General features: G+C 43.3%; 1 protein-coding gene across 1 annotated transcript in view; it reads left to right on the forward strand.

The window, feature by feature from the left end:
• Window positions 1-22677, forward strand: part of SVEP1 (sushi, von Willebrand factor type A, EGF and pentraxin domain containing 1) — a 131095-nt gene that overhangs the window by 99063 nt on the left and 9355 nt on the right. Inside the window, exons 37-47 of the mRNA XM_064439582.1 lie at window positions 570-1242; window positions 2587-5366; window positions 6586-6811; window positions 7719-7874; window positions 9798-9861; window positions 10554-10727; window positions 11730-11903; window positions 13851-14024; window positions 15141-15317; window positions 16216-16386; window positions 21457-21552. Of these exons, the coding sequence (XP_064295652.1) occupies window positions 570-1242; window positions 2587-5366; window positions 6586-6811; window positions 7719-7874; window positions 9798-9861; window positions 10554-10727; window positions 11730-11903; window positions 13851-14024; window positions 15141-15317; window positions 16216-16386; window positions 21457-21552 (4865 nt within the window). The remainder of the gene's footprint in view (window positions 1-569; window positions 1243-2586; window positions 5367-6585; window positions 6812-7718; window positions 7875-9797; window positions 9862-10553; window positions 10728-11729; window positions 11904-13850; window positions 14025-15140; window positions 15318-16215; window positions 16387-21456; window positions 21553-22677) is intronic.

Here is a 22677-nt window from a genome sequence, read left to right on the forward strand (position 1 = left end):
TTTTTAATTGGCTTTTGTAACAACTTTTACAGTGTTTTTAGGAAGAAGTTGCTACAAAATTGCAACATGCATTATTGCAAGAGCATCTCTGGGTAACTCACTAAGGAGTTTCTCATTGCCTGCAAGTGCAAAAATAGGATAGGACTGATACAGGAACCCAGAAGGCCTTTATGGGCTTTTCATCTCTTTTTTCTCCATTCAGTTCTGCTAAAGAAGAATTTGTCTGTGGGATCATTTCTTTGAGGACTGTATGGGCTGTCGCATCGTAATACTAGGTTTTTTGTAGTAGCTGCAACCAAAATGGAAGTTCAGGAATGGTAATCAGATAGACAGACGAGAGAGAAGTAATATGCACAAAGTGTGCTAGACTATCCCTCATTATGATACCTCACCCATGAACATGTAGGCTTTAAGATTTTCCTTTTAAAGTTGATCATAGCTTTTGTAAAGGATCCTATTCTTCCAGGGTGCTAGCAAGCAAACTTGTACTGGAGGGGCTTCAGGAATCTGTAGGTAGCATTTGACAATGCTTGTCTTTTTGACTTCCTATGTGGTTTCCTTATCCACAGTTACACGTTAGTTGGCCCTGCAGCCATAGAGTGTTTAGCCACCGGCAAGTGGAGTGAGAGTGACCAGCAGTGCCTGGCAGTATCCTGTGATGAGCCACCCCATGTGGAAAATGCATTACCAGAGAGTAGCCACCGCCTGTTTGGCGATATAGCTTATTACTTCTGCTTGGATGGCTACAGCCTGGCTGACAACTCTCAGCTGCTTTGCAATGCAGAAGGGAAGTGGGTGCCCCCAGAGGGCAGGGAGATGCCCCACTGTATAGCTGATTTCTGTGAAAAGCCATACACCGTCTCATACAGCATCCTGGAGTCCATTAGTAAAGCCAGGTTTGCAGCTGGCTCCATCGTGAGCTTCAAGTGCATGGAAGGCTTTGTTCTGAACACTTCAGCCAAGATCGAGTGCCTTCGAGGGGGCCAGTGGAATCCTTCTCCTTTGAGCATCCAGTGCATCCCTGTTCGCTGCGGAGAGCCTCCCCACATTAGCAATGGCTATGCCAGCGGGGCCAACTACAGCTTCGGAGCAGTGGTGGCTTACAGCTGCAACAAGGGGTTCTACATCAAGGGAGAGAAGAAGCGGACCTGTGAGGCCACTGGCAACTGGAGTGGCAGTTTGCCCACTTGCCACCCAGTGTCCTGTGGAGAACCACCACAGCTTGAGAATGGCTTTATTAAGGTACAGAACGAGTTTTCTCATCTGCCTGGTACCATAGCAAACTGCACGTCTTCACAATTGCTTCTGTAGGGGTTTTCTTCCTTCTGTTTTACTCTCCTGTTAAAACTGAGGAAGCACAAGACTGGATGGAATAAGCAAAGGAAAAAAAACAGGTGGCCTTGAAGCAGAATTGTGTCTGAAGAACATGGACACTTTCATGGGGTTTTCTATCTTAAAGTGGTTTTTCAGTTAGAAAACTCAAGATGCCATATGACAGTCAGCTGATTTCCTTAATGTCTTGCTCTTCATTTGTTTGGTATATGGGTGGCTTTCCAGTGCCATCTGGAGATATATGAAGTACTGTTGCCAGTTCACAAGCCTTGCTCTTTTCACTGCTGTGAAAAAGTTGTGATTTACAGTAGATAAATCAACTTGGGATAACTTCTCTCCATTCAATGCAAGCAAACTTCTTTACTGAAGTACCTTTTCCTTATCAAATTACTTTGCAACAATGCCTGAAGTTAAAAATCTCATTGTGGCAGCCCAAACCTGTAATGACTATGTAACCTGTGTTGTGCTTTGATGCACAAGGGTAATATTATGGTAAGGAAGATCAAAAACACTATTGTAGAGATTTAACTTAAAATTTTTAAAGCATTTTTCTTCAGAACATCCCCCCTACATCCTTAAATCTAGCCACCGGGGAATTTGCATTTGCTAAAATTGGGGGGAGGAGAGCGGGGTGCTGCATCCCAGTTCCTACATGGGCTTCCAGCAGTAATAGCAACAATTTGTGTTCAGACTCCCACACAGATACGTCCTCTAATTAATTCATATCACTCTGTGTTGTCTTCCTTGGGTAGGATCACTCCTCCAGATATTCCTTCCAGTTAGACACATTTTTAATACCTCAGAGCTCAGCCTGCAACATTAGGGGGCTCTTCAGTATGTCTGAAGGCTCCATCATTGGGTACCCCTATAAGCTAAAGAATTATAACAACAGTAGGTCATTTTATGGCAGCTTCTCCTGACCCATTTCTTTTCTGTCTTCCTGTCTACACATCTTTTGGCCTCATGGGTCAGGAAGGGGGAAAGCAGAGGAAATATTTTCTAGCTTTCACCTTTCAAGTCTTGAATTTTGTGTTTTCTTTTGGTGGTGCTCTCAGATTTCCTGACAGCCAAGTGCATCATTTGAGGAAAGGCATTCTGCGTCAGTTATTTGCATTCATTCCTTTGCAGACAGCCTTTACTGCTGTCTGGGATTCAGCTAGAAGCTAGACCAAAAGAACACAATGAAATCAGCCTCCTATTGCCCCAGTCATGCATCTTCACTTCAGACATGTCCCTGTCTTCTCTGTTTTGCAGGAAACAACTGGACGCTTTTTTGAGGATCAGGCAAATTATCAGTGTGAGTCTGGCTACCAGCTGGTTGGGAGCTCAGTGTTTATCTGCCAAGCCAATCGGCAATGGTACAGTGAATCACCTCCTTCCTGTGTTCCTCTCAGCTGTGGAAAACCACCACCCATCCAGCATGGCTACTCCAAGGGAGAAACTTTTGATATGGGCTCCAAAGTTGAGTTTTTCTGTGATGAAGGCTATGAGCTGATTGGAGATGTTTCTTGGACATGTCAGAAGTCTGGGAAATGGAGCAAAAAGCAAAGCCCAAAGTGTGTGCCAACAAAATGTCCAGAACCGCCCTTGGCAGAAAACCAGCTGGTCTTGAGGGAAGTGACTTACCAAGTCGGTGTTGTACAGTTCTCCTGCAAGGAGGGTTATGTTTTGCATGGCTCCTCTGTACTTAAATGTTTGTCCTCCCAACAGTGGAATGATTCGTTTCCTTTCTGCAAGGTTGTACAGTGTCCTGCACCTCCATACATCCCGTTTGGTGATCCCTTGACTTCATCCCTTTATTTTGGTAGCACTGTGAAATACATCTGCGTGGATGGTTTTTTTCTGAAGGGTGAGTCTACCATCAGATGCCAGGCTGATGGCTCATGGAGCTTGCCTTTGCCAGAATGTATTCCTGTGGAGTGCCCCCAACCAGAAGAAATTCAGAATGGCATTGTTGATGTGCAGGGCCTCACCTTCCTTAGCACAGCACTCTATACATGTAAACCAGGCTTCGAACTGGTGGGGAACACAACTATCCTCTGTGGAGAAGATGGTGAGTGGCTTGGAGGAAGGCCAGCTTGCAAGCCTATTCAATGCCCAAGGCCTAGGAAGATCCTTAATGGCAAATACTCGTTCACAAACTTCCATTATGGGCAGACTGTTAGGTATTCCTGTGACAGAGGTTTCCAGCTCCAAGGGGATGAAACACTGAGATGCCTAGAGACAGGGGAGTGGAGTACAGAAGTTCCCTCCTGCAAAGCCATAAACTGCCAGCCCCCTCAGCCCATCGAGAATGGCTTTGTGGAGGGTGCGGATTATAGCTATGGGGCCATGGTCATTTACAGCTGTGTGCCAGGCTTCCAGCTGTCTGGCCTTGCCATGCAGACCTGTGAAGAATCAGGCTGGTCTGGCTCCACACCAACATGCCTCCCAACAGACTGTGGCCTGCCTCCTCACATTGACTTTGGGGAGTACGTGCAGGTGAGACACGGGCAAAGATGTTCTGACCAGGCAACTGTTACAGAGGGTCCCTCCCTTTCACATATGTTACTCGCTGACAATTTGAAAGACTTCAAAAGTTCCTTGAAGGAGGATGGTGCAATGCAGCTGACCACTTTCTTATTTGGAACTATCATTTTATACACATGTTACTCTGGCTACGAGCTTCTGGGAAACCCTGTTCTAGCTTGCCAAGAAGATGGGGCTTGGAACGGTACCGCCCCTGCCTGCGTTTCAATAGAGTGCACTTTGCTGTTACCCCCAGAGAATGGTTTTCTCCATTTCACTGAGAACACACTTGGTAGCACGGTGCAGTACACCTGTAAGCCAGGGTTCACACTTGTTGGCTCTGACACACGACTGTGTTTGCCAAGTCGGCAGTGGAGTAACACTGCTCCATACTGCAAAGCAATAACATGCAACTTACCTACCCAGCTTATGAATGGGAACATAAGAGGGGAGAACTACACATATGGGAGTGTTGTCTACTATGAGTGTGATCCTGGATACCAGTTAAATGGCCCCACAGAAAGGAGATGCCAAGAGAACCAGAAATGGGATGGCAGTGAACCGATTTGCATTCCTGTTTCCTGCAGCCCACCACCAGTTTTGGAGAATGGTCAGGTAACTGGAGAGGAGTACACATTCCGAAGACATACAGAGTACAGCTGCAACGAAGGTTTCCTGCTAGATGGGGACAGGAGTAGAATCTGCCTGGCAAATGGAAGCTGGAGTGGAACTGCTCCAGTTTGCAAAGCCGTGACTTGCCCTGTGCCGCTGCCTCTTCGCAATGGGAGAACTAGTGGCTCAGATTTCAGCTTCAAGAAAGAAGTGTACTATCACTGCAATGAAGGATATAGCCTGCAAGGAGTGTCTACACTTACATGTCAGAGTGATGGTACATGGGATTCAGAAGCTCCACACTGTGAGCCAGTCATTTGTGGACCTCCTGAGGACATCTCCCATGGCTTTCTGAATGGCTCAGGCTTTACCTATGGGGAATTTGCCCAGTATGTGTGCTTCCCTGGTTATGAGCTGCATGGCAATCCTTTACGGCAATGTTTGTCCAATGGCTCCTGGAGTGGAAGCCTTCCATCTTGCCTGCCCTGTCTGTGTCCTACACCACAGATTCAGAATGGGGTCGTTCTTGGTACAGATTTCAGCTGTGGGAAAAGTGCCCAGTTTCAGTGCCTGGAGGGCTTCAAACTGCTGGGGCCTTCTGAAGTCACCTGTGAGGCAGCTGGTAAGTGGAGGCCTGGGTTTCCTCGCTGTGGGCAGATTTCCTGCGGCTCTCCACCCATCATCCCCAATACATTTATCAACGGGAGCAGCTCTTCAGATGAGAACACCATCACCTATACCTGCTTGACAGGTTTTGTCATGCGGGGGAGTCCAGAACTGACTTGTATGGAGACTGGTGTCTGGAAGAAGCCATACCCAAGCTGTGAGCTGTTAAGCTGTGGCCCACCACCTTCTGTCCCAAATGCAGAGGTTCTTGGGAACACTTACACCTATGGGAGCAAGGTTCAGTACAGGTAAGAATGCTGCTGCCATTCTGTTTCCATAAAATCTCTGAAGGAATGAAGATGGAACGTTTACACACCCTCAGTTAGTGCAAGTTTTTAAAAGACCTGGAAGAAAAGTTATGCCCTGTCGCATGCTCAGATTGACAAAGCCTATGTTCCCGTGCACATATAAAATATTTGGACCATTGTCAAAACTCAAGCAAGGTATTTCAGCCTATTGGGCTGCGCTCCTCCACTGCCTTTAGTTTCCCATCCCCTTTGTGTTCCTCTTCTCCTCTGAAACACTGGTCTGGACATTCAGGTTTTCTTAGCAGGTGGCAGCAACAGTCAGCAGCATGTGCAATTTTTCTCCCCTTTTGCCGCCCTATTTATGTCTTCCTCCTGCTTCAGTGCCTGTTGTAATACAGAAGGGCTGATCTCCCTCTTGTCCCATTTTCTATACTGCAACACTGCAGTGTCAGCAAGTGTTGCTAATGCAAAGTTAACCCTTTGTGAGATTTTAGAGAAAGGGCTTTTTCTTATTTTCCTGAAGCGTGCATACTGCAGATCTGTTTATTCAAGGTGAGGAAATCTTTGGCAGACAGGGAGATAGATGGGTTTTGGGCAGTAAAAGCAAATAATACTATGGGGCAGATACTGGGACGTGGCATGTGCATGAATTTAACAGTATCAGTCATTTCCATATATCTTTCCCAAGGTGAAGGGGGTACTCGTGTCTGCCTTTCTACAAGTGAATGCACTTGTGCAAGCCAGTTGAGTTGCTCTTGGTGAAGCTCCATGTGGAAAAGAACAAATCAGTCTTAAATATCTAAGCCTGTGGTCAGCCTAAGGCTTGGTTTGTTCTTGGAAGAAAGTGAGATCATCTGTAAAATTGCTTGGTGCTCACGTGCTCTTTACCTGACCAAAAGCCCTCCTTGCAAAGGTAAGGGCCGTGCAGGAACTGCACTAAAGCATTCAGTACCCCCTAAGCACTAAAGCCACCAGCTCACTTTCCATTGTGGTGCTGCAGCAGCACATAGCAGCTGGAGATGAGGTCTGAAGCTTTCAGCTCTTGAAACAGAATAAACTCAGTCCAGGCATGCTTCTTACAGGGTTACCTTGAAATAACAGAGAAATCCCAAGGTGTGCTTATGAACAGCTGACGCTGAAAAATTACTAACTTTGTAATTTATGGGTTAGCTCATCCCTAGCTGCGTCTCTGTGGTCAGGTCTCCATGCTGTGTTGCAGATGCCTGGAAGGCTACACAATGTTGACAGAGGTGGATGTATGCATTTGCCAGGAGGATGGACAGTGGTCTCCTCAAAGTATTTCCTGTTGCCCCAGAAAGTGTCCCCTCCCAGGAAATATCACCCATGTAATTGTACTTGGGGACAACTTCACTGTGAACACAAACATCACTTTGACGTGTGTAGAAGGCTATACTCTGGTGGGAGCAAGCACATCTACATGCAAGGTATAGTGTTATTTGCACTGTTCTATTTTGCCAGCTTTGTTGAATTCAAGAGTCCTCTTCATGCCCTCGTTAGCTTTTGGCCCCTAATTGCACACAACAAAAAATTTAAAGCATGTCCTGCAAAATATAATATGCTTCCTTGTTGCCCAGCAAAAGCAATTATAAGTTCTCCCTGTATAGACTTTCAGAACTAGAAATTATTGATTTCTTTTTCCATTAAAAACTAATGCTGTCCTTTAGGAAAGCAATTCTTTTATCATATTTCAGGGAATAAATCATGTCCAAGATTTAAAAAAAATGTCCGAGATTTCTAATGTATTTTGAGGATTGTGTATAGAGCTCTTTTTCTCCAGAATAACAGGCAGCACACTTTTTAATCTGCTGTGCATCTGCAGAAACTTGAATCCTCTGTATGTTAAAGAGCAAACATCCTCATCAGTTCTGCTAGTCACCTGTTGTTGCATTAGCTGTGGACAACCTTGGCAGAAGCTTATAAATAGACCCTTTAAAGTCAGTAAGTCTCCTCATATAAGAAAAGCTGAGCATGCATGTTTTTGCAGAATCAGCACTTCATAAGGAAATGTTTTCCCCGTATTTTGCTATTTCAAAGATACACAGAAGTAGAGGTAGGTGTGTTTGATGAATGTCTCTTCAGGTATCAGACTTCCCTTAGAGAGTCTGGGAAGGCAGCTGGAGCACTTAGTCATAGTGTTAGGCATTCAGCCAGGTGAGAAGTACAGAACATGGAGTCATGTTGCCATTATGTTTCATCACAAGTGAACTTGCTTTTCCAAGCTTCTATTTCCCCATTTACTTTTTGTTTCTTCTGTCTTGTAAGTCTAAGTTGAACATTCCTGCCAAATTACACTCCCGCCAATTCACACTCCTAATTACATTTATTTTCCAGGAGAGTGGCATTTGGGCACCACCATTTTCTGATGACATCTGCATTCCTGTGTCCTGTGGGACCCCGGAGTCTCCAGAACATGGATTTGTGGTTGGCACTAAATACAATTACAAAGACACAGTGCTTCATAAATGTGATTCTGGCTATGAATTACAAGTAAGTAAGCTCAAATCTCCAGCACTTTAAACCTTTAGTTGTCATTTCCAGTTTTTATGTGATAACTGTGAGAATGTGTTATGTCTGGTCCGTACTGATATATTCCCTTAAGTGCCACAGAATATCTGCTGCTGTTATTGTCTGTAGAATGCTCCTGGTATGTATGGAATAGTCCGTGAATGATTTAAAGAGTATAACTGAAGCAAATATAAGCATCCTGTTCAGAGATACATGTTCAATAGATACCTTTCAGTGTTGTTCTTGTTTTTTTAACTGAAGGTTGTTTCAGCCCTCTGCCACTACAGCAATATATATGCTTGTGACTATAAATGATGGAGGAGTTAATTTCTCATGTATTGCTCTCTTGAACTGGTTCTGTGGCCAGAGTTAGACTGAATTCTTCCTTCAATTTCATAATGTCCCAAGCATTATGTCTGCTGTATTGTGCCTTTCAGACTCAAAGCTACTGATAAACTCTACTGCCGTCAGTTCTATGGCATTGCTAGATGGTATGAAAGTGATATCTCTTGTTTCAATAAGGCAAAGAGATACTAGTTTGTTCAATGGCAGCTTTATTCCCTGATGGAGAAGGGAACAAAGTTGGTTCCTGTCCATTGTTTTTATTATGAGGATTGGGCCCTTATCCCCACCTAAACTCTGGAGCAGCACTGCTGTCCTGTTATCAGGACTTGGGCTAGCCAGTTCAGAGCTGCCTCAGGTGTGTTTTCAAAAGCTGCAGAGAGTTCAGAAATGAAAGTATGTTGCTGAGGCACATCATGGCCTCCACCATCCCCAGGTGATGGCAGAGCAGGGCACAGTTGTGTCCAGAGGAATAAGGTGGTGTGGTGTCTCCAGGACAGAGGCTGACTCTTAATGCAGTGTTTTGTGAGTACCAAGCAGAATGCAGGATTGTGCTTCCTTTGTGCTGTCATAACACCAATAATAAATTAAGAACTTCATGCATGTGAATTCACCCAGTCAGGAGTAAATTCACTCAGTCACTCAGTATAAAAATAAGGAGAGTGTAGAGAATACTTAGGTAATAATAAATTTAATTTGCATTATGTTACCACGTATGTAATATCACTGGGGATGGAGGGGTGGGTTGGTTTTCAGACAGATAGGTAGCATTGCTGTTCCATGTAATTTTTGGAGGTAATAAGCCAGTGCTTTCATATGATAAAAAGTCCTTCCAAGCTTTGTATTCCAGCTTTGCCACCTAGCGTCAATCTGTCTCCCTGCTGTTAAAGAGAAGAATGCTTTTTTTCCTGTGGGAGGCAAAGTCCATTAAGTGTGATGCATACAACACTCACGTCAAACAGCTGCCCTTATCAATGGGTTTGCTTTATAATGAAAGTACATTACTTCAAGAGACAAATCTAGATGTTGCTCTCTGTGTCTTGGAATAAAACAAGAAATAAATCCTGGGCTATTAGACAGGCTTTATAGCCTGTACATAAGAAAGAAATAAAATAATTTGTAATGAAATTTAAAGAATAAGTGTTTGGGATGTGGTCAAAGTCAGTATGTTACATTTATAAAACACAAGCTTGAACTGTTTTTGAAAAAAATGCTAGTTGGATTTTCTGTGAGTGAGTCCTGGAAGGAGCAAATTTGTCATCATAACACATTCCTGAGAACAAGAATGGTAAAACTGACAAGAAAGATGATACTCCAGGGAGGACGAGAGAACTGACTAACATGCCTAAGAAACTTTTGGTCTATGAACAGTACACTTCACTTTGCAGGAAGGAGTTCGTCCCTAAAATCTGCTAGTAGACTTGGGCTGTAGCATTTAACTATCTCTTTACATGGGTTGCACATGATGGGCAAATGTCCTGGCCTTGCTGGATGGTAAAGTTGATGGGACAAAAGAGTTGGCTAAGTAAAGCTGTTCTTTAAGCTTTTTCTTTTGTTTCACAGGGTGATGCAGAACGTACTTGCCAAGAAGACAAGCTTTGGAGTGGCACAGTGCCAGTGTGCAGAAGTATGTTCCACCTAACTTTATCACTTAATATTGGTCAAGGGTGATTTTACACAGCAGAAAACACTAATGCTCATTTTGCTTTATAACTTGCACTGTCTGCATTTGCCTAAAAATTTTTGCTGAGTACCACTGATAACAGCCTGGAAGAGTTGCAGAATTGCTGGTATGTGCAAGTAAGAGTGTGAAGGAAATCACTAGTCCTTTCTGCCTTGCTCCTGTATCCCTAAGAAAGCTCTGCAGACAGCTTCCAAGTTTAAACAGTTGTCACACCTGAGGTCATGATTTCTAGGGTTTCTGCAGACCTCTGAATATGTTAGTTGCCAGGAGTCGCAGGTACTTAGCATCCTGAAATGTAACTCTATGGATACTCATTCTCAAAGGTACTTCAATTCTGTGAGGCGTCTGATACCCACTGACTGTAATTCCAGAATAGGAGTTGTCTACATAAATACTTAAGTGGACTTCAGCTGTTGGCTGTAAGTGGCAACAGTGGAATTTCCTAAGGTTTCCTGCCAGCACAGCTGCAATAGATATTGTCTTTTAGCAGATACAGGAAGCACCAAGCATTATCCTATTCTGCTACTCAGGTGCAAATTCTTTCCCTGTTTCTCAGAGTAAAACCTATGGAGGAGCTGTGAATAGGGCACGCCATATGCATGATGTCTGATTGGAACATATTCTTTGTTTTACAGGAGTATCATGTGGACCCCCAGACATGATAGAAAATGGATCTGTTCAGGGAGGAGACTTCCTGTTTGGCAGTGAGGTTTTTTACAGCTGTGACCCTGGCTTTGAGCTACAGGGACCAAGCCGAAGGATTTGCCATGTTGGCAAAAAGTGGAGCCCCTCTGCCCCTTCATGCATGCGTAAGTAGCAAGCAGGGCAACATGGTGGCAGTCTTCCAGGGGAGCCGGGGATCAAACTAAGAGAGTGCTTTTGCTGGCTTCCTCCCAGCCTCTCCCTCCAGCTGGAAGGCTGTAAGAGGAGGAGCCAGAGGAAAAGCCAGCAGAGTTCTCACTGGCAGCTCCTCTCTGATCTGAAGGGAGCTCCTTTTGACACATTAAAATGGCACAAGCGTGGAGTTGTGCTGAGGTCAGGAGGGGAGGAATGTGGCCTGCTCTATTTGCTTTGCCTTGCACAGTGGTGTGCAGGGCCTTGGACAACAGGTGCTGGGATGGTTCCTTTCTGCCATGCCAAGGCTAATATATCCTGGCCACTCTCTGTATCTGGAGTTCAAGACTCTGCTCCCTAGGATCAAATCTTGGCTCTCTATGCAGCAGAAGGTGATTAATTGTGGGAGCGTGGAAAGAAGGATTTATGACCTATTTCATACAGCTTATAAAGAGAATGCCAAGATTTTATAGTCTTTACCAATAAGTCATCTTGCATCTTCTCACTGTGATGTCATAGTCCTACCCCTTGCATTCTTCTCTCTCACCTTTGGCCAGTTTGCCTGGTCTCCACAGAAAGTATGGAACAGGGGGCAAGATCCTTCTAAACTACTGTCATTTTTCTTGGGGACATCTTGACATCACATTCCACTGTACAGGGAGAAAAGGAGGCTGCAATTGGAGCCTCTGGACTGCTCAGAACAAATATCCTGGATCACTCTGATTGAACACACCTCACAACTTACAACACCATCAGACACATTTGGGCACATTCTCTCTGGTGTCTGCAGCCTGAACCCTGGAAGAGAGGGCAGGCAAGGCATTGTATAATGCTTCTCCATATAATACTTCACAGCTTCTTTCTTCCCATCTTTCCTTGAACTCACTGTGTGAACAGAGCTGTCAGACAGTGTGTAACAGGTAGACAGAATGGCCTTTGTTGTCTGTATAAAACCAAAAAGTTTTCTCCTCTCCTAGGAATTACTTGTGGGCTGCATCCCTCCGTAGAAAAAGCAGAGGCCATTGCTACAGGAAGCACATACAGAAGCAATGTAACCTTTGTGTGCAACTCTGGATACCATCTTGTTGGGCCCCAGAATATCACATGTCTTGCCAATGGGAGCTGGAGTAAACCCTTGCCATTGTGTGAAGGTAACTTCAGTCTTATAGCCTGGCACATTCCAATCTGGGATAAGCAATAGCTCCTCCCTTATGCATGTCATATGATCCAGGGAGTAAGCTGCTTTTGGGAAATGATTTTGCAATGTGCATTAAAAATGGTGCCTGAAAAATGAAATGTGTCACAAGGAGCGCTGCCTGTTACCAAGCCAGAAAGAGCTTAGACATAATTTTTCCCAAGGTTTCAATCTGCAGTTTAATAAGCTTAATGAGAGATGAGTTTACTTGCCATCTCAGAAAATCAAACCCTAACAAAAGGTGGGGGACTGTGAGGACAAATGACTTTTCTCACAGCAGCCTTCTGTAGTCAATTATTAACTTGATATTCTTTTTCTGACCATTGAGCCCCAAGGACAGTCTCAACAGCTTAGCCTTTAACCTCCACACTCCTCACATGAACAAAGAGCATGAATGCATGATGTATACCATTTTGCAAATCACTGCTTTCAGGTGCTCCCCCAGTAGATCCTGTTGCTCATGCCACAAAGCAGAATGATTGCAAAGCAAGAACTGCCTGTGCCATATGGAGTGGGCAGTAGTGGGTGGAAACAAGGCTGTCAACACAAAAAGAGAACAAAAACGTAAGATCCCAAATTTGGACAGGTAGCCAATATTGTTGGATGACTCTGTTCGAAATGTAAAGCATATAGAATCTTATTGAATTGCAGTATCATTAACCTTTATGTATGGGTGTTGTCCATTCCTGGCCTCTTTACCATGAATACAAAGCCTGGGCTCCACACTTTTCCTTTCCTCTCACAAATACCCTAGTTCATTTCTTGCCCATGTCACTTCCTTTCAGGCTGTTCTTGTCCCTGCTGCATATACCTCAGGCCTCCTGAGCTAGACTCTGGACCCAGCATCCTTCTTGCTTTTTGTAGTTGCTCCTTGCATTCTTATATGGAGCTGACATGTTCATGTCTCCACACCCAGCTGCACACACAGGTTCAGAGGGGACCAGCACACTATAACAGCTTCACTGAAGTAAGGCAGATAAGGATCTTCCACTCGAGGCAGGTGTTAGTTTCCTCTTCACCAGAGCTGTGAAAACTGCATGAGGGCTGGAGACCATCAGGTGCAGTGTGTGGCAACCACACAATGCCCAGATCACTGTGCACTACAATGCCGTAATGCTTTGCAGACCTTATAGTAGCCTGGGAAGTTGATAGGGGACATCCACATCAAAGACGAGGTCTCTAGTACCTAGCCAGTCACCTAAGAAAAGTCACACACTAGTAGTGCTGCACAGATGTCAAGAATACCATCTTGAACAAGGCTGAGCCCAGCCACTTCACCAAGTCCTGACTTCCATTTGCCTGGCAGCCTTGTATCCGTCTGATAGTTTAACCTTCATTCATCCCATTACACAGACCAGCTAGGAAAATCAAACTGAAAATGGGATACAGAACAGTGTCTCTTGTGTAGCACTGGTAACCCAGCTTGGACTGTCTGCCTGCTGGCTTCAGTAACACAGCTGAAAATCTTGAGGGGACCAATCTAAGCGTCAGCAGCTTGCACTAAACCCACCCCACATCTCATCTGGTATTTCTTTTCAGTTGAAAAGGAAGGCACAAAGGGCTGCAAGTTTCCAGGGTATGACTCAGTGGCAAGAAAGAATGATTTCCATGTTTTGCCCCACCAACCCCAATATGAAGTCAGTAAATGTGTCCTCTCCTCCCAAGCACTGCCACAGTTTGCTGACCTGAAAAACATGTGGCTGTGGCTTTTCTCCATCACTGGGAGGAGCTCCTTCCCTAGTTTGGCTACATTTCCTTTCCAAGACTACTGAACTAGCCCTCAATTATCTTGATGATTTATTAGTCTGTGGCTGCTGCTTTTAAACATTGTGAGAGTAATTCAGGAATTGTTGGAAGTCCAGATCTAATATCAGCTGAATTAATGAGAGCTCTTCCTTTGCAGAGACCAGATGCAAAGTTCCAGTTTCCTTGCTGAATGGGAAGGCAATTTATGAAAACAATACAGTTGGCAGTACAATAGCATATTTCTGTGAGAAGGGATACAGCTTGGAAGGGGAACCTGCAGCAGAGTGCACAAGAGATGGAAGATGGAGTAATCCCCTGCCTCTCTGTAAACGTGTGTGTTTGCTTTGAAATGAAAAAGTGGTCTCAATGTGTAAGCGCTAAAGACTAGGCTGCTCTTCATTTAAACTGACAGTAAACAAGAGCAACTTCTGCACATCTGTGTGGAAGTGTACTGTAATTTTCTCCTGGACTGGCGATGAGGAGAATTTGTCACTTGTACTTTAAAAAATTGGTTTGCCCGACACTGGAATATTTGTTGGTGTGCATCCCATTTTTGCAGAGGAACAAAGGGAGCAGTTACTGAGACATGTTAAAGCATTTATGTGTGTGAGTATAGTTTTGTGACAGTAAAAAACCAAGCTGTGTTCTGCATAGCTCCCTTTAGTTGGAAAGCTGACATAAAATGGAGTCAAATGTAGTCAACCACTTGATACATGAGGAGCAGGTGAGAGAAAAGGAGAAGGCAAAAGGGTGACCCTATTGTTGTCTACAATTGACTATTGGGAGGGTATAAAGAAAAAAAAGCCAGACTGTTCTCAGAGTGCTCAGTGCTCAGTGGTAGGATGAGAGGCAATGGACACAAGTTGCAACAAACGAAATTCCTATCAAATATTTTAATAAATTGTTCACCATCATAGCAGTTAAACACAGTAACAGGGACCCAGGCAGGACATGAAACCGCCATCCAGCAATAAATAAGATTATCAGAGAAATTCTAAACTCTAATAAATGTCATTGTAAGTCTTTTCTCAAACACCTAGATTTTTGCCATCCTTTATCTGTCCAGCCTCTTAGAACAAGGAGCAGGATAGGTCTGGCCCTTTTTTACAGTAAGGTTGTGATAAACAGGAAGCACAAGAGAGAATGGTTTGAAAGTAACAAGTAGGATATTCTCCACTTCAGTCCTTAGTGTGTCTTCTACTGTCATCAGTAGGGTATGGTAGCAAGCCATGTGACAGCAGAGAATCAAACATTTTATTATTATTTTATGAACCAAATCGTATAACTTTACATCTATTTCAAATTGGATTGTATGTAGCATCCATTTCTATTGCTTTTCATATTATTTGATTCTGAAATTTGCAGAAACTATTCTAAAGTATTCTTTTCCTTCTTTCCATCGCTTTTTCCTCCCTTCTCCTTTTCCTCACACTTTTTCTTTAAACAGCAAACCCTTGTCCTGTGCCTTTCATAATCCCAGAGAATGCCCTTCTGTCCGAGGTGGATTTTTATGTTGGTCAGAACGTATCCATCCGGTGCAGGGAAGGCTACCAGCTGAGAGGGCAGTCTGTGATCACCTGTAACGCTGATGAGACTTGGACTCCAGCAACAGCTAAGTGTGAAAGTAAGTACATAAGGTACAGTTCTGCAGAGGCTTGGTACTTTCCAGAGGGCTGGTGACCACAGCTGTATCACACAGGAGCATGACAGCACAGATATGTCAGCAGAACCCTCCACCTAGATGTAGTTATTCTGGAAGAAGAGAGCTTTTGTCTGCTATTGCCTTTTGAAGAGGTGAGTCACTCCAAGACATGCAGGCACATAAAGGCAACCTAAGAAGCTCTAGAGAAGAGCTATTTCTTATTCTGTCTTTCTTTCTAACAGAGTTGTTTCTTTAAAAGGATCCAGAATATGTCTGTGTGGGTTGATGCCCCAGGAACATTTGTCCTACTATCTACTGGGCTCCACTGTCATTTTCTTCTCAATTTACTGTTTGCAAGCACTGGAGCTGGGATTGGTTGTTGGATACCCTAAATATCTTGAGAATGATTCCTGTGACATTATGGGTGGTGAGATGAGGGTTGTAGGGAAAGGTGCTGCCTTTTACTATGTTTATTGATACTGACAGAAGGCATAGTGTCCTTTTGCAGCCATGTCTAAAAGCATTTTGGCTTCTTGCAAGCCATATTGTTTAGTTCAGACGATGACATCACCTCACTCTACAAACCCAGTCTCATGTATATCCTGGGACCCTCTGAAAGTTTCTGGTCTATATGGTGGATATAGCCAGTGTTGCGTTACCTAAAACCACTCTTCCTGGCCATCTCCCTGCTCCTGGGTGTACATACAGGTTCTCCCTGTTAATGTCTGCACCATGAAAAAGTCCTACTTACTGGTTTCCCATCAGAGGTGTCTCTCTGGCACCTCCCAGGTTCTTTGTGCAAAGTGCTGTGTCTTGGATTAGAAACTCTATCAGGTAGGCATTGCAGCTCACCAACCTCTGGGTGATTTCTTTTGTTTAGAGATATCTTGTGGCCCCCCAGCTCACACAGAGAATGCTCTGATTCGTGGTAGCTTCTATCAGTATGGAGACATGATCACCTATTCATGCTACAGTGGGTACATGCTGGAGGGGCCCCTGCGGAGCATTTGCTTAGAAAATGGAACATGGACAACACCACCCACCTGCAAAGGTAAGTCTTTTTTATGAATGGAAGCAAATCTTAACTTACTGTAAGCACAGCGGTGTCATCCTAGCTGCAATAAAAATAAAAGTGAAATTTTTGCTAGTTTCAGTGCACTCATGGTTTCACCCAGGGAATTTGAAGTGCGGGGTGTTGCTTTACTTTCAAGTGAAAGAGAGGGCTTCCTCAATTTTTCTCTTTAGTTCTTCCTAATCTTACAGTTTCTTTTGCTACAATGTTGTATCCCACATCCAAGATCGTCTCTCCTCACATCTTTTGTGAGAAAGTGACAGAACCAGTCACCTTTCTGACAAGCTGAGCTGCTTCAGATAAGCACTGTCAGTCAATTTTTCACAGTCAAAGATCAAGCACTGCAGAAAACAAAACTAGGAGTTCCAATGAGTGCTTGGTCTCTCGCTGCGTTTAGACCTTGGCAGCTCCTGAAAATTGTTTTGAAATAAAATACTTAAAGATAGGTTGACACAGCTCACTAGATAATACACACTGTGTACTGCAGAAAATTCATGGTTTTAACAAAATAACAAAGTATCGCCTTTCCACCCTTGGCATACAATCAGGAAAATGTCATTCCTTGGTTCATTGAGCTAAAAAATTAACTTATTTAAATTACAGAAATATCCCTTCCACACAGAAGATTCAAATAAATAAAAAGTTTTGAACAGAAAACGGGGGAAACCAACACAGAACATAGAAAAAATGATAAACTAAACAGTTAAAAATATATATAAGCATCTTCAAACACTAACTTAAAACCAAGGATGAGGTGGAGCAAAAGGGTACCAGGGTCACAGGGCTTTAATTGAAGAGACCTTGCCATCTGCCATTTCTGTATTAGAAGCCTGCTGCCCAGTAGCTATGGAGCAGTGAGTTAGCTGCACCCTGAAGTCTTATCTCAGGTGGTTTAACAGCAAACGTGCTACAAACTGAACCGTGGGTATTTTGTTTAGAAGTGTGAGTATTAAAAGCAAAACACCTTAGGGAACATCAGTGACCAGTCACAAGCAGCCCCATTCCCTAAGCATGAGAACTCCCACAGAAGAGCAGAGGTGCCAGAACGCTCATGTGGGAACATTGGAGCCATCATCAAGCTTGTCAGTCTGCCTCTCCTCCTACAAGTCGTAGCAATCCCTGTCAAAATAGAAGCAACAATACTTGATTCCTCCTTGGTGATTTTCTCTTTAGGTCAGAAGCCCTTTGGAGATGGAGGATTCCATACTGTGCTAAGCCTGACTAATCAGGGTCCCCTTGTCAGTTTTTTTTATATAAATTCTGACAGCAAACTGTAATGAATGTTAGGACCTAGGCGAGCTGAGTTGCCCTACTCTATGAAAACAGGCACTCTATTAAAATTCTGTAATTGGTAATTATAACTGCATTGCCTAAAAACAACAGATCAGTAGATGATTTTGAGGAGACCCAGAGCCAAAGCTGTGGACTTGTAACTCCTGAATATTTCAAGAATAGAGAAGTTGCTCCTGAAAAGCAGGTTTCTCCCGGTTATATGACCATGGCTTGCCATTGTCGTGAAGAATCACGTGTTAAGTAGCCAAGTAGCCAAGATTTACAGTAAAAACATGTGAGTTACTTCAAATGTCAAATGGTATCCAAAAGTCCTGTTAGAAATTTACACTCCCAAAGCACTGAGCCCCTTCTGCTAAGTTGGCTAGTTATCTCCTCATTTCTTTCTGAACTGTGGTGGCTACAGAATTCAATGGATCTCTGCATAATAGCTACTCTACCTAAGCTAGAACGCATTAGCAAAATTATTTGGATATTGTTTCTTCAGATTGTAACACTTTAGATTCTTCACCTGCCCCTATAATATCGCTAGCTTTACTTTTTATTCTTTTTTAATATTTATTATTTACACAGAACCCTACTTTATGCCAAGGGCAGTTGTTTTCTGCTAAGAGAGGTTCATGCCACTGGTTACTAGCATCGAGGAAGGGCTGATCTGCAAAGCACTGTCAAACACCTGTCCTGGTTGCAACACCATGGAGTCTACTGGGGCTGTTCAGAGGAATAAGTATTAGCAAAAAGTATTTGAAAGGGCGAAGTAATGAGGTGGACAGCTGGTGAGGGTGTAGTGCAGGAGAACAAATCAGAATAACCTGCCTTTTAGTGTATTAAGGGAGAGGAATAACAATTTCCCCCCACCTCTTTTCACCTAAAAGGGGAACTAAAAAGGACCAAAGATGTTTCTGGGAGGACCGACCTATGTTTTCATGACACATGTCAAAATAATTTTTCAAAACTGCTTTATAATTCATTTGAGGGATTTGCCTGACAAAAGGCCTACAGGACCCAAGCCTTTGTGGTCTACATCAGAAGCAACATGAAAGCACTTTCTGTAATGACTCATGCTGCATTTCTAGTTTTTGGCTCTTGAGTTGATTATTAATGGGTCCTAAGCCTGTTTGAAACGTTCTGGCCCGGTTGAACAGGTTAGTTAACATAAATATTGTAATTAAAAAGCAGACTTCGTTAACTTCTTTGGGAGAGCTCTCACCACAGCTGCACTTGCCTGAATCACTGCTGGTTAGAGGTTGCAGGCCAGATGCTGATCTGAGTTTCAGGGGTGAGAAGTATTAGCCTGGATCTGCCGATGGTAAACACCTGCAGTACTCGGCAGCCTGCACAGATGCACACAGCCTGTCTGATTCCAGTTTTTTCCTTCCTGAAATGTTTTAAAATCTATGTTGTCTATTCGCCCTCTGCCCACATCTTGCTGACTGGGAGTGGTCAGTGTGGAGCTGCTGACGAAAAAGTTCATACCCCATCAGCAAAGAAGAACATTATGAGAGAACAGCCTAGGAATGGAGGAAATGTTCACATTTCACAGGAAAGCTTTTTGGCAAAGCTGGCAACAGATATCAGAAATTACTTTTTCTGACTCTTACCCGTCTTTTACAAGGGGATCTCAAGGATTAAGATTGATGCCATGGATGTGAGATCTGTACTACCAACTGAAGTCACAGTTAATGATTCCCATTCTCTCCCCAGTACATCAGGACTGCATTTGCCCTGCTTGCTTTTACAAAAGCAAAAAAAAAAAAGAATGAGATCCCAGCTTAACTTCCTGCCCCAAGCCTTTCTTTAATCTTGTATGTCAAGTGAAGAATAGTCCCCACAGCTACAGACACAGAGTCTCTGCCTGCCTAAATTGGTGTATAACAAGTGCACACCTAGGGTTGATACTGTCTTACTCATTCAGTTTCACATCCAGGGCCTGGGGAGAAATCCAGGAAAAGCCTATGTCTTCCTAAGATCCTAGATGGCTGAGCAGGATGGAGTTGCCATCCAAAGCAATTTCTGCAACTCATGAAATATCCACATCTTCTCCATTGACAGGGAGAGAGAAAATACATTTCAGAGACCATTTTTCATGAGTTTTGAATTTAACATGGGATATCATTTATATACAAACCTTTTACCTCCCATCCCATTATACATTCATGGGACATCATTTAAGTCATGCGGATCACAAAAAGATGTAAATGGTTTTTGATTCAACTTTCATAATTTTTTATCGTACAAAGGAAATCTGGTTGGCACAGTATTCTGCTTTAATCAACACCCAGAGACAAGCTGTCTGCATAGTCATAGATATCTTTACAACAAAAATTGTTTGAAGTACCTGTTAGAAATATTGCAACTTCTGTGAATCTGCCAGGGCCTAAAGTCTCTTCCCATTCTCATCATCAGCTGACATGTGATGGAAAGGCTCCTGAGATTGAAAAATAAAATGACAAAAGCTCTGGCCTCATTTCAACAGACTGCAGGCTGTAGCTTGCAGCTTGGCATGCCTTAGCTGCAAGAGTGACTCAAGTTTGGCTCTATCAGAGGAAGATTTGCATTCTTTCCAATGTGGAGCTCAGGTCTGAACAGTGTTTCAGTGTGCTAAACCACTGTTTGTATTTAATACTAACATTGAACAATATCTGAAACACTCAGAGCCTAAACTCCTATATTGTTCACCTAGCAACTAATTAAAGATAGGATGCAATTAACAGTTCAGACTGAGTTTTCTGAGGTTACTCTGTGTTCATAACTACCACTAATTAGAAGTTAGTCTGATTACTTATTTGTTCTGTAGTATCATCTTGAAGCCACAGTTTTTGATCTTCTGTATATAGTACGTACACCAACATGACAAGGATTTTACTTCCTCCAATGATCTTTAAGTCTAATGTATTTGGACTTAGCTTGGCACCCAATTTTGTGAAGTAGTCCTGGTTTCCATGGATGTATTAGCCAAGATATGTTGCCATGTCATAGAATGAATGATGAAGTCCAAAGCCTGTCCAGTCCAGGCAACGTATTGTGTTAGCATGATACAGCCCGCTTCAGATCACTCATTTTTATGATCAGGTGCTTACTAACAGGTGTGCGAGCTAAGGAGCACCAGTCAGCATGAATGCTAAGTGAGGTTTGTAATCACACTTTGGGTTCCACAGAGAAACACTTCACTGTGCCACTGCTGCACCCTTGTTGGTCACTCCTTATTATGCTGGATGACAGTGCAATGAAAATTGCTTGTTCTACCACAGCATTTAATTTTACTTTTGACAAATCCTTTTGAAAGCATTATCTTGGTGTTTCATACCAAGGTTAGAAGAAAGCTTGATTTTCTTTTAGAGGTAATGGGGGGGGGTGGGGGGAAGGGTGTAATAGTTTTTGTTTGGAGTGGGTTTTTTTTATTTTTTACAAAAATAAGTGGGGGAAGGCAGGTAAAGCATAGCATCATCCTTGAAGCATTGCCCAAATTGTTAGCCCAACTACATGGAAAATTTCTAAGTTTTCATTCTCACCTTGGACAATTTTTGATTGTCTGAACAGTTCCCATGCTCTTGCTTACAGTACCTAGACAGACACACAGCACACAGAGCCAGAAAACAATGTAGCCCTTGAAATCAAAATCTAGTTATGTTTCTGAATTTCACTGTATTTGTTCGTTCTACTCTAAACTTTACAACTGCAAAGATCTGTGCAAAATGTTGAGTTACTAAGCTTCTAATTAACTGTCTTGAGTTTGTCATGAAATTGTATTGTTCTCAGCGGTCTGTCGGTTCCCGTGTCAGAATGGTGGCATCTGTGAGCGACCAAATGCCTGCTCATGTCCGGATGGCTGGATGGGTCGTCTCTGTGAAGAACGTATGTATATCATCCCTAAGTGTAATTTTAATGATGTTGTAGCTAAGACAAGTGAATTTACTTCAGTGAACCAGGTGGGAAGATTAAAGGCGTAAAAGCCAATAACATAAAAATCATTACTATATTCTGATTGATGAATTAGGACCAAGTGATTGCGTTTTTCTAGCACATGACAATCCCCTGACATCTCCAAACCAAAACAAGCACATTTTTAACTGATGTGGTTTTGTTTGTGGGTACTCTCACACTACAGTTGAAGGACGGCCTGCTTTAGTTCTCCAAAGTCTGTTTCTAATAGCAATACATAGTTTTGGGGAAAGCACAGGGGTTAGAAGAGATGATATGTGAGTGTCTGCTGGTGGCTACATTTGTTTCTTGGCTTCTTTTTTTAACAGTCTGTGATTATGAACCTGATCAGCTCATGCTCAAATAATGCAACTCTGTCATCTATTCCATGCTGTCCTTTCTGACCTGTGTACCTGTACACCACAAATTCTGGGCTGGCTTTTCCTGGCCTGGGTCTCTGAATAGTTAGAGAACTAGATCTGTTCTGGTTGAAAAGAGCCAAATCTGACTCCTGGGTCTGTCAGAGATTCCCTGGATGATGTTGGGGATGCCAGTTTGTGCCATGTTTCCCATTTTCTTCATGATGATCTTAGCCCAAGGAATTTGGGAGTCCTAACCCTTTCATGCTGGTGGAGATGCTGCATAAAAGCCTGGTTACTGTACACATAGTTAGGCATGGGTTTCTGTGGATAGAAAGGAAAGTACCCTTACTGTATTTAGTACTCAGTATGGCCCTGATGTAAAGCTTTAGCATGTCCAAGAACACCTGCAGCTTAGGTGGTGTCACTGTCCCTGGCTCTGAGTGTACATGGAGACCTACAAAAAGATGTGTCACCACTTCCTGTAGTTCATGAAGAGGAATGTGGTGCAAGCATTTTGCTAGGTAGATGTGTCACACCTTAAAATGGTCCTCTGAATCTGCCTCTGCAGCTTTCAAGTCTTCTCTGTGGGATTGTCAGTTCCACATGGCACAAATTAGCTGTAGACATAGAATGAGAAGAGGTTCAGCAAGTTCTGAAGTTTTGTCCTTCTGCATTTACAGAAGCTCCAACTATGTGG

Source organism: Phalacrocorax carbo, chromosome Z (genome assembly GCF_963921805.1).
Source record: "Phalacrocorax carbo chromosome Z, bPhaCar2.1, whole genome shotgun sequence".
NCBI classification, from domain to species: Eukaryota; Metazoa; Chordata; class Aves; order Suliformes; family Phalacrocoracidae; genus Phalacrocorax; species Phalacrocorax carbo.